Source organism: Triticum urartu, chromosome 5 (genome assembly GCF_003073215.2).
Source record: "Triticum urartu cultivar G1812 chromosome 5, Tu2.1, whole genome shotgun sequence".
NCBI classification, from domain to species: Eukaryota; Viridiplantae; Streptophyta; class Magnoliopsida; order Poales; family Poaceae; genus Triticum; species Triticum urartu.
In genome coordinates, this window is record NC_053026.1 from 482428958 (window position 1) to 482441117 (window position 12160).

Below are 12160 nucleotides of genomic sequence, written 5' to 3' on the forward strand. Positions count from 1 at the left end.
ACAGGTGTGAACATGCACAAATTTAGTAACATAGAACTAATAGCACTAAGGTCGTCCACTATGTATGCCAAAACCGGTGTCAAGACAACTGTTGCTACATTTCGCACCGGTGCCCTACACTGGCGAGCCAATAGAGAGGGGAAAAATCAGGTAATCGGACTCGGGAGCACCTATTTGCTTCGATGCCAAGTTCCTTCGTGCCATAAAGTTTTTAGTATTTTACTGCTTGGCTGCTTGGATGTGTGGACCAAAGTTGGCTGCACAAACTGCTGAAGCGGTGCCAAGTAATTTTCTAATGGCACCGCTGATGATATGGTAACAATTTTAGATACTAGGTACAAACTGTGACACTGTCTTAATCACATCCAGGATAACATAGCATAGTGATAGTGTCTGAATCACATATAACAAATGATTTGTAACAACAAAAGTGGGGCTAACCTTCTCTGCACATGCCAGAAACTTCCTCCCACTGTCCACAGATTCAAACGCAACTAACTTCACGCATGGAGATTGATGGTGACAATGAGCAGGCAGATCTTCAGCCACCCCGCTCCATTCGTTGCAACGTGTGGTCCTAGGGAGCTACAGGAGGAAGAAATGACTCAAATCGACTGCCAGGTTAAAATCCTTCATTCCAAATCATTACCCGAGAGAGAGAAAGAGAGAGAGAGAGGAGAGGCACACCCGGATGGTGAAAGAGTCATCGTCGGAGGAGGAGCCGTTGGAGAGGTCATTGAAGAAGACCATGGCGACCGCGGCGGTCGGATGCGAGACGGCGAGAGGGAGGAAGCGGCTATAACTTGGAAAGGAAGGAAGGAGAAAACAGGGTAAATGTGACTTGTGGTCGGGGAGAAAAGGGGTGGGGGTAGATATTTTGGTGGTAGGTCAAAAAATTCGAAAGGTGGAGGGAAACTTTGCACGCAGTGCCGCCGGACACCATTCACTTTGAACGACTGTGTGCATCGCAAGCAATTCTTCTGCTTTACGCGCATGCGATGAGTTTGGTCATTCAAATATTGGTGGAAATTTCCCTGGGTATTGTCCTCATCCACGTCATTGCATAATTTAACATCGCTTGCTAATTTGGACACACAAAAGAGCCTACAGCACATAGACCATAGTTACTGAATCGAGCAATTTTAGCAATTAAACAGAGCCAGTTGAGCTAAACATTGCTCTAACAAAAGACCAGCATTATAAACAAAGGCTAAGTACGCATAATTTTAACAAAGTTACCGCCGCGCCGCCCAATGCCTCGCCGGTGTAAGATGAGACGTCAATGACTTGTCCTGGCGATATGCCGCCGTTGGTGGACTCCGCGTCCCCCCAGCTGAAGTCAACTGCGTCGTCGTCCTCGTCCTCGGTGCCGCCCTCAAGGTTGTAGTACTTGTAGTAGTGGCTACGCCAGAGCTCGCGCTGGTACTCCACCACCAATTCCTCAATGGACAAGCTCTTCTCAACCTCGTCCTGAGCCACGCGCAACTCCTCCTCCTGACGCTCCTCGATCTCCGCTGCCTCCTACATCTCCATCTCCCGCTCGGCGATATCATGAGGAAGCGGGTGCTCCATGGCCTCCGCCGCCTTTTCAGCCATGGGTTGCATGCTGGATTCCGAGGTGGCCTCAAATATCTTGGTGTGTGTGTCTTCGATCTTAGTGTGGATGGCCTCGACCCGGGCCAGGGAGACATCGGCGGTGCGGACGACAGCTCGAGCGCTCTCGGCGTTTGCAGCCACTGCTGTCACAATAGCTGCCCTGTTGGCTGTCGTAGACGCCCTCTTGGCGGATGCGGCCGCGCTCAATGCGGATGCGGTCGCGCTCTCGGCATAAGCGGTCGCGCTCTCGGCGCAGGCGACGGTGCTCAGGGAGGACGCGACCATCTTATGGACCCTCACGAAGTGTTTCCATGGCATCATTCTTAGCAAGAAGGGGTTGCGGGAATGGGGATTAGGGATTCGTGGATTCGGGGGTGGCTGACACTAGAGTAGACGAAGCCGGCTAAGCTTATGGAGGAAGACTTAAGTAGACCCACGAATTTTCATCGCAAACGGTCCCTACAACAAACTGTGTGTGATGTTGTTGATATTTTGTATTAGTTGTGAAAGACGAATTTAGGGTACAGTGGCAACATATGGTATTTTAAATGTACGAGAAAATTTGGAGTACTAATACAACTATCATGTCAAAGTTTGGAAACTTTCAGGGGTCCTTTGACCTTTCTAAGATATTTAAGTGATTTTCTAGCCATTTAATTTCCGTAATTCGAATTTGAACTACATGTACATGCAATAGCTAACCATAACGGTTTGAAAAGTCATATTTAAATACTTGTGTGCGAGTTAATTCCATGTGCAGTAGATTGGACGGAATTTTCAAACATATTGGTGTCACGGTTTGGACACAAAGCATCGAGTGCCATGGCATTGAAATTCCAAAAAATTCAACATTGATCAGAAACACATGAAACCTTGCTTGGCGTAATGACATGGCACCAAGATGATGTGGTAAACAAAATGGCCTGTTTGACGAAAGTTTGAACACACACCCCTCACAAACCGAAGTAACTCACTAGAAGGCTCATGGTTCTGAGAGGACACAATGCATGTTTGATGACGAACTGGCGATAGCGTCTTCTTATGGCCTTCCAAATTTTTCTACATTTCACGTGCACTAATACAACTTTCATGTCAAAATTTGGAAAATTCCAGGGGTCATTTGACCTTTTTAACACATTTAAGTGATTTTATAGTCATTTAATGACTGTAATTCAAATTTGAACTACATGTACATGAAGCAGCTAACCATAACGGTTTGAAAAAAAATCATATTTGGGTACTAGTGTTTGAGTTAATTCCATGTGCAGTAAATTAGAAGACTCTCAGACACGGCTTGGACACAAAGCATCGAGTGCATGCCATGGCATTTAAAGTCCAAAAATTCAAAAATGAACAGAAACAAGTGAAGCTTGCTTGACGTAATGGTATGGCACCAAAATGGTGTGGTAAAAAAATTGGCATGTTTGATGAAAGTTTCGACACACACCCCTCACAAACTGTAACAACTCACTAGAAGAGTCGTGGTTCCGAGAGGGGCACAATGCATGTTTGATGACGAACTGGCGATAACTTCCTCTTATGGCCTTCTAATTTTTTTACAGTTAACGTGCACTAATACAACTGTCATGTCAAAATTTAGAAAATTCGAGTGGTCATTTGACCTTTTTAAGACATTTAAGTGATTTTCCAGCCATTTAATGATCGTAATTCAAATTTGAACTATATGTACATGGAACAACTAACCATAACGGTTTGAAAAATCATATTTGTGTAATGTGTGCGATTTAATTCCATGTGCAATAAATAGGAAGGAACTTTCAAACATATTGGTGCCACGGCTTGGACACAAAGCATGGAGTGCATGCCATGGCATTTAAATTCCAAAAAAATTCAAAAATGATTAGAAATACATAAAACCTTGCTTAACATAATGGCATTCCACCAAGATGATGTGGTAAAACAATTGGCCTGCTTGACGAAAGTTTGGACACACACCCCTCATAAACCGGAGTAACTCACTAGAAGGCTTGTGGTTCCGAGAGGGAACAATGCATGTGTGATGATGAATCGACGATAGCTTCCTCTTGTGGCCTTCAAAAAATTTCTACACTTAACGTGCACTAATAAAACTATCATGTCAAAATTTGGAAAATTTCAGGGATCATTTGACCTTTTTAAGACATTTAAGTGATTTTCTAGCCACTTAATGATTGTAATTCAAATTTGAACTACATGTACATGCAACAGCTAACCATAACGGTGTGAAAAAAAATCATATTTGTGTACTTGTTGTGTGTGAGTTAATTGCATGTGCAGTAAATTGAAAGGAATTTTAAAACGTATTGGTGTCACGGCTTGGACACATGCATGGAGTGCCATGGTAACAGAAAATAAGCATTCATCCCTTATACGAGGAAAGAAAATGTAAATATCTGACAAGACAACCGGGCCTCACACGATTGGCACTGTATTTTGCCCCTCGGGGTTTGGAAGGTGAGTGACGCGGGTTATTAATCACACGCGGTTCTGTATTGGAAACCGTCAGCTATTAAGTTCACACACGGCTTTTGCCGGGGAATCGTGTACAATTCAAACTACAATACTCGTAAATTTCGACGACCAGCGTGTGTACTGTTCCCGCCGATCTAGATTCCGGCCGCCAATAAATAGTACCTTGGTCACGCCATCCCGCCTGCATTCTTATCTACATCCTCCCCTCGCTCGCCCTCTTTCTCACCCACAAATCTCTGCCATGGCGCCGCCGATTTGCCCACGCGCCGACGAGGTGGTGCCACCCCCGAGGACGTTTAGTCGAAGAGCAGCAGCGAGAATGACCCCTACGGGCCGCCGGATGAGGTTACGCCGACCCCCCAACTTTGGAGTGGTTTTAGGGCCAGTACAATCTTTGTCTGTGGAAACCGCTACCGCTGGCTGAGAAAGCCAGGAAAATGGTGTTCAAGAAGGAGAGGGCGGAGGAGGAAGCCAGGTACCAGACGACCCGTGAAGCCAGTGAGGCCGCCTGGAAAAAGGAGGCGATGGAGCTTTGGAGGCGGGCGCGTCGTCATGCGGGGGAGGTGTGCGAAGATGGGTACTTCGTGAGGAAGGTCAAAGGCGCTAGGCGCCTCATTGCTGCGTGGAGTTGAGCTGATAAGCTCCAGCGTGCCACCGACGAGGAGCTCCGGTTACTAATTTGTATCTAACAGTTATCATCTACGTATACAGAATGGAAAGCATATATACATACATTGAAACAGAACATATAAGAACGAAAAACATAGTACACACATTGAACCAGAGCAATATTATGATTGTTGGGAATACACAGTGATCCACGTCAAAATGAGTCAAAAAAAATAAAATGCGTCCATGACCAGCAACCCTTGCCTACGGTAGCTCTTGGCTCTGCCTGAACTCGTGCAGGTGTTCGTCCAAGCGGTCGACATGCCGCGGTACATATGGAGCGCGATCTTGAGCTCCAAGTTGGCTATTTCATCGGAGATGACCAACTCGAGGATGCGACGGCCATGTCTCCTCTACTGCGCCCAGGTGGACACCTGGACCAAGGAGGCAGTCGAGCCTAGCGCCCAGCGCGTTGGCATCGAGCGGGTCGCGGACAAGGCGAATGGCGCGGCGGGCGTCTGGTGCAAGTACAGCGCGGCCGGCCTCTGGTGCAAGTACGACACAGATGGCTTCTGCCCACTCTTGGCGAGGAATGGGTGTACTAACGGGACGTGTACCCAGCTGCGACGCCCTGACGACAGCAAGCAAGCGCCGATGGATCCGCTCTTGCTGTGCAGCGCGCCGTGCCTCTTGCTCTACGACGCTCCAACGGTCTCATTGTGTGGCGAGCCGCAGCCTATCGGCACGGACGTGCCTAGCTTGCTCTGCGGCACACCATCGATCATGTTGTGCGGCGAGCTGCAACCTCTTGGCGCTGACATGTCTATCTTGATCCGCGGCGCTGAAGCGCCATGCGCCAAGGGTCTGCTCAACCCTGGCGATGACGCACAGCATGACGTCGTCCATCGCATTGTTGGGGGGCTCCTCGGCCTCGTCGGGTTGTGGCACCTTCTCGTTTTTCTCGACGAGGAGGTTGATGGCAAAAGCCGCGCTTTAGTGGGTTGGCATGCTCGGAAAAGGTGGATGTGCTACAGGCTGCACTTGTTGCCTCGGTGCGTGGCGCGCCGCCTAGGTTTATGCGCAATATCGCTGGATGGCGGCGGGAAACCGATGAAAATGACGGAAAACGGTGGCATGTTCATAAAACACCATCAATTAATGAGAACTTAGCATGGAAGGAACATCGAGCTAGCACGACGTGTGCATGCACATTACTCGCCCAAGGCTATGATCCATATACTTGTGTGCCCAACAGAGCACACTATTCACGGTAAAGAATATTGTTCTGTTTATCCTAATAGAGCAGTGGCGGCAAGCGTCACAAGAAGAAGTAGATGATGATCAGATGATCGTTTATCCTAATTAATTATGCATGTAATAATTTTCTTTGATATGTGGAAATGTCATGTGTGTACTAGCCACCTATGTAATTGGATGTTTAATTTGGTTGTGCAATCATGTCCTTATTAGTATATATGTTGTTGTTCTGTATGCAATCACATCACACGGAACATACTAGGAAACCGTCGGTGATGAATTCATCAATCGCTGACAATTGTATACCAGGACGTGCTTGCCCACAACACACACTTATTAGCAGCAATCGTCTGTGTTATTGTCGGTCTTCGCGCACATTTCTGATTACAGACCTATTTGCAACGTACCACACACATCTTGTTAAGTTGAACCGTTTCTATTCTCTTGGCTCAACACAAATAGTTCATCCGAGTAAACTGTTTGCCGTATAATGCACACACCTTTGATCTGGCTGACCGTTTCTGTTGTGTTGCCTAATCACAAACAGTTCATCCGAGTGAACTGTATATAGCCCACACCTTCATCTGGCTGCCCATTTCTGTTGTTCTGCCTCATCGCAAACAGTTCTGCTGGATTAACCGTATGCCATGCATCGCACATGCAACTCTAATCTGAATCGTGTTTGATGTCTCCGCCATCGCAAATGTTTTGTATCTTTTTTGACGGTTTTATCACATCACCATTTGTGATTAATGCATCGCACACAGTTTCGTCGAAGGGTCTCTGACTGGACTGTCGCGTTTGGACCATCCTGCATAGTGTCACAAGCCAAGTTGTGGCAACTTCCTCCATCTATGATGACTTTGATGGATCTTCCTTGAATTTCCGCTTTGGTATGGAAGATGTGGCATCATTGGTATTCATCTTTGTTGTCGTTGAAGTGTCAAAATATATGGAACAAAAGCGGGCTCGAATTATTTTTGCAATAGAATTGAGCATCTTCAACTTCTTTCACTTGATGATGCATAGCCACATTCCCCAAAGATTCCATTTCTTCTTCGCTCATGGAGTCATACTAGCCATCGCGTTGAGGATCATGGTCCTTGTCAAACACTCAAATGTCTTGTGGCCATGTCCTTTGCAAGTGAAGCATTGTCTTTGACTTGTTTTGGTGTTGGGGTCCATTAGGGTTTTCACTGAGACGATCTTGGCAATGTCTGAAGCAAGAGGGTGACCTGGTTTGCTCGAATCTTTTGACTGCATGCATTGGAGATGGAAGAACTGTCCAAGATCTCTACAAAGGCAATATCAGGGTCATGTTAAGAAGCCCACTGTCATTCTCGAAGCAGTTGCATCGTAGGATGTCTGGATTTGACATGCTTTCTTTGGTCTCACAATGACATCAATGTGTTGCAGCGATCTCCATTGTTTGCTAGGCTGACTGAAGGTAAAGCCCTCCTTGCAAGTATACTGTCAATGGCCATGAATACAAAATGGACTACCATATGGTTGACGGTATCTATCCTTCTTGGGCAACCTTTGTCAAGACCATCGTTGAGCCACTTGGTCAAAAAAGGTCTCACTTTGCCCAAAAACAAGAAGCAGCTAGAAAAGATGTCGAGAGGGCATCTGAAGTTATCCGGGCCCGTTTTGCAGTTGTTCATGGACCTGCTCAACAATGGGATCCGGAGACCTTGTGGGAGGTGATGACATGTTGTGTGATCATGCACAACATAATCGTGGAGGATAAGGGTGAGTATGCTGCCTCAGCTCTTAAATTTGAGAACATGTGTGATTCTATCGAACTTCCGGAGTAGAATCCGGCCATGTTTGATGAGCTTGTTTAAATGCATCAGCAAGTTCGGAATCAAGCAACTCATGAGCAACTGAAGGAAGATTTGATTGAGCACTTATAGGCGGTTGAAGCGGACAATGAGTACATATGTGCTAGTTGAATTCAAGTTTGAACTACTTTAATTTCAAAACTTTGTTGGATTTTAATATTTAAATTAGAACTACTGCCACATTTGAACATTTTTAGATAGACTAGGATTTGATATGCAGTTATTTAGAGCCTGCGGGCTTTAAAAAAACAGAGGCAGATGTTTGCAGCTACAGTTGGATGGTCGGCTTCCGTATCAGTGAACGCAGACTGGCCCTCTCCGGTCCGCAGAAGAATACGGTGTCCGGTTTGACGATCAGCGTTGGAGACGCTCTTAGTTCCAAGCAGTGTTGATGGTTCTCTCCCCTGTATATTGATCAAAAGGTGCTGCCAATCAGAAAACACTAGCAAAAATCTTGAAAAACTGGCGTGTTCGCCGGTGTGTGCTCTGCATCCGTGTGCTCTTTCGCTTCGCTTCTCGTCCATTCTTTCCATGAACCCACCAGCACGAGTTCACCAGCAAATTATGCTTCCTGTTACATGTCCGGACTGAGGCAAAGATTTCCCTTGCGTCCAAATCCATGGCACATGCTTGAGCGTTATTCGCTGCATTCCTAGCGTGTCTTCGTGTGCCACTGCACTGGCAGGATATGTTTGTTTTCTCCTTTTGCGATTTTTCTTCGCAAAAGAAAATAAAAAGGCAACTGAGTGACAGCCATTTCCCTAAAGAACAGGGGATGATGATCCTGAATCCTGATAGTTAGGTTTTGTAAAAAAATCGTAAGTGCTCCAGCAGTGCCGGACGGACTCTGCTGGAGCCGACGGAGCTCGTTGTTCATTTGCCGACTGGAAAGCCCCGATGGTGATTGCTGATGGCTGCTCAAAAGTCCGGGTCTGGTGGTGGACCGCCGGACCGTGTCGCCGCCGTGGAAACGCCCGCAACCAAGTCGGCACGGCACCCACCCCCACCCCCGGGAGAAAGGAGTGGCACTGTCAACCTTAACTGCTCTTAGCGCCACCATTATGGTCGGCCTTTGGTGGTTGCCACTTGACACCCTTCCCCCGCAGATCGTGTACTACTCCAGCACTCGCTGTCGATTTCGCAAAGAACAATTCGTCGATCCCGGGCCGGTACATGTCGACTTGCATGCTGATGTGGAGATTAGGTTTGCGCTTGCCCGTAGCCTTGCAGCCCGGGCGACACGTTCCTGTGATGTGCTGCTGGCACCGCCCATCACGCATCGTTTCTGAGGTTGGAACCGAGGTGGGTACATTCGGGATGATCATGGCTGCCGTGTCTACTTGGCATGAATATGTTCCTGCCGGCATTGCTACTGCTGAGGCGTATGCTTGTCGTGACGGTATATTCCGCTGGGCCGCGGAGGACCTTTTTTTCGACAAAGGAGCCGTGGAGGAACTATCAAGAATATCCTTGTTAAAACTGATCGAGAGAGGAGCAGTGGATTATTTTGTAATATAAGGCGAGGGGCAAAGTCGGCAGCGCATCTTACTTACTGCTAAACAATCCTCCAGCTTGCACTGCCAGCGCATCCTTGTTGCTTAGAGTACTATATATACTGCCGTTTCGGAATTCTTAAATTAGTACTCAATTGAAAGCATGCCAGTAATAGTCTATTCGGTAATTGGCATATTGTCAATGCTGACAATTCCTAGCGGAAGATTCTCAAAGTTGACATTCATGGCCCAAGATTTAAAAATGAGAATTTCATTCAAAATCGATCAAATCCATCCGAATACAACGGGAGGCAGGAACTGGAGGAATCTCTCCAGCGGTACTACTAGTTATTCTTAGCAGCAGCGGCATCAATGGCGGCTTCTTGTCGTCATCATCATCATGGATTCATGGTGCCGCGGGGTGGTCTGCACTGCATCAGAACTCGGCGTCCTTGAAAACCTTGCGCACCTGCTCCAGGGTGACGAAGAGCACGACGGTGAAGGGCCCCTGGCGCGACACCGTGGGGATGAACCCCTTGTAGAGCGCCATCACGCCCTCCGACCGCACCGTCTTGAGCGCGCAGTCCAGGGCCCCGGCGTACGGCGGGGGCGCGCCGGGGGCCACCTTCATGTTCATCACCCTGGTCTTGACCACGTCGACGGGGTTGGACGCGGCGGCGGCCACGATGCCCGCGGCGAAGCTGGCGGCCACGTGCGTGCCCAGCCCGTCGGCGGCCGGGCCGCGGCGGGCCAGGATGGCCTCCTTGGCCTGGTCGTAGGTGGCCAGCTGCGAGGCGGTGACGATCATGGCGCGGTTGACGGTGAGCGCGGAGCCGCGCCAGAGGCTGCGCACGCCCTCGTCGCGCGTCATCCGGGCGATGGCGTCGCCGACGCTGCGGTAGTTCCGGCGGTCGGCGAGCGGGAGGCGGCCGTCGGCCTGCATCCGCACCATGGCCAGGTCGGCCGGGTTGCCGACGGCGGCGCCGACGCCGCCGGCGATGAGGCCGGCGGCGATCTTGAGGTGCAGAGGCAGCACGCCGCCGTTCTCCTGGGTCCAGCGCTTCTTGAGGATGTCGTAGAGCCCCATCCGCGTGGTGGAGTAGAGCGTCTGGCGCAGCATGGTGGCCGAGATCCCGGAGAAGAGCCCGGCGGCGCCCTCGGCGCGCAGGATCTGCGTGCAGATGCCAATCGGGCCGGGCTTGGGCACCGGCGCGGGCGCGTGCGGGAGCGTCACGGTGTGCGCCCCGGCCTGGAAGGCGAGCGCCGGGCGGAGCGCGGGCTGGGGCGCCGCCGCCGCCGCGGAGGACTCCCCCTGCAGCTGCATCCGCACCTTGATGAGGTCGAGCGGGTGGGTGGAGCAGCCGGCGACGATGGAGGCGATGCCGCCCTCGACGAATCCCTTGACGCCCATCTTTTCCCTCCTTCCTACAATCCCTGGACGAATTCGAGACCCGCAAAGATCTAGAAACAAAACCTAAAGAAGAGAGGAAACAAAAACCAAAAAGGTGTCGGATTTGGGCGAGGCTATTCTATTCCCAGTAGGAGCTGGGGCACATCTCGGAGGACACGAGGAGGTGGGAATGGAGGGCGAAGGCTATGCAGGAGGAGTGTGGGACGCTGGCCCTCTGTGACATGTGCTGCTCGTGCTGCTTGCTTCTTCTTGCCCTGGGTGGGTGCGGGATCTGTGGGGGGGAGGAGGAGGCGCTATTTGTAGGTGGACGGACGGGGGAGGAGGGAGGAAGGAGGAGGGGTGGCTTCGGGCGGGGCTGACTGGGGAAGGCGGATTCGGGAGGGGGTCGCAGGCTGACGGGGTCCGGCCTGGCCGGGACGCGTAGAATTTACTCCGCGGGCACGGCGGCGTCGGTGTTTCGCGTCGGCCGGGCGCGTTTGGGGCCGTCCGTTCCGCTTGCTGTCCGGACGGGGCGGTTCGGGGCGGGCACGCGCGTGGTGGAGGAAGGAAAGTCATTCTTTCTAGGGCGAAAGAATCGGAACACGATGCCCGGCTAGCTTGATTCTCACGTGTACGGCGCCAGCCGCTGCCGTGTTTGCTGTCAAAAAAATGCGCTCTGCCTTTGGAGAGTTTTTTTTATCTTTTCCCTTGTTGGGGGTGTCTAGGGTTTGCTTTCCTCTCGGCGGAAAATAGTTCGACCCTATGTTGCTTAAGCGTGCGATATTGGTGTCGCCGGAGGGACCGCATGTGGGGCTTCATCGCAAGCATGTGCATTGTGTGGAGTCCCGCGACAAAAGAGATCAAGATCATGGCTGTGTAGGAGAGTATATTCATGGTCCAGTGCTTCTAACAAGGTGGTTGAGTAAAGAATAAGGAGGAAGGGCTTTGGTTGTTAAGAAACCTAGAGTCATGATTTAGCCCTGCGACGGTCTATCTCCACTTGAACCAATCGAACTTAATAGCTTGGTTGTATGGGCACAAATTCACAATTATTAGGGAAACGAAACACGGTTTTACCTTGTGATGTATGAGAAGTTGACCAAATTTTGCGGTGCCTGTGGCCGTATGGGCCACACCCACTACGAGTGCGGTACAGACGAGCAAACAAGGCAATGCTCAAGTGTTGCACTTTGCCATGTGCCAATGGGGATACTTGGCACGACCATGTGGTGTATAAGGGGAGAGGACGTGGCGCGGTGTCGAGAGGCGGCATAGGGGATAGGATAGAGGAACATCATGTAAGGGGTGGAGTATCATATCATGATTGGGGTTGGACCCGTAGAGGAAACCGATGGGAGTGAAAAAGAAATTCGATGACACAACTTCTATCCCGGTTAAATCTTGAGACTCTGGGAGTCAGATGTTGACAGTGACAAGTCTTCAAAGAAGAGGTTGGTTTTGGAGACGGGGGAGTATGATAACGTGGATGAGGGAGATGA

At 49.9% G+C, this 12160-nt stretch overlaps 1 protein-coding gene across 1 annotated transcript; it reads right to left on the reverse strand.

Annotated features, from left to right (window-relative positions):
* Nucleotides 1-9526: 9526 nt before the first annotated feature.
* On the reverse strand, nt 9527-10967 carry LOC125510010 (mitochondrial uncoupling protein 5-like). Its single transcript, XM_048675097.1, has one exon. It carries the CDS (start codon nt 10680-10682, stop codon nt 9708-9710), a length of 975 nt encoding a protein of 324 aa, XP_048531054.1. The 5' UTR covers nt 10683-10967; the 3' UTR covers nt 9527-9707.
* Nucleotides 10968-12160: the final 1193 nt, after the last annotated feature.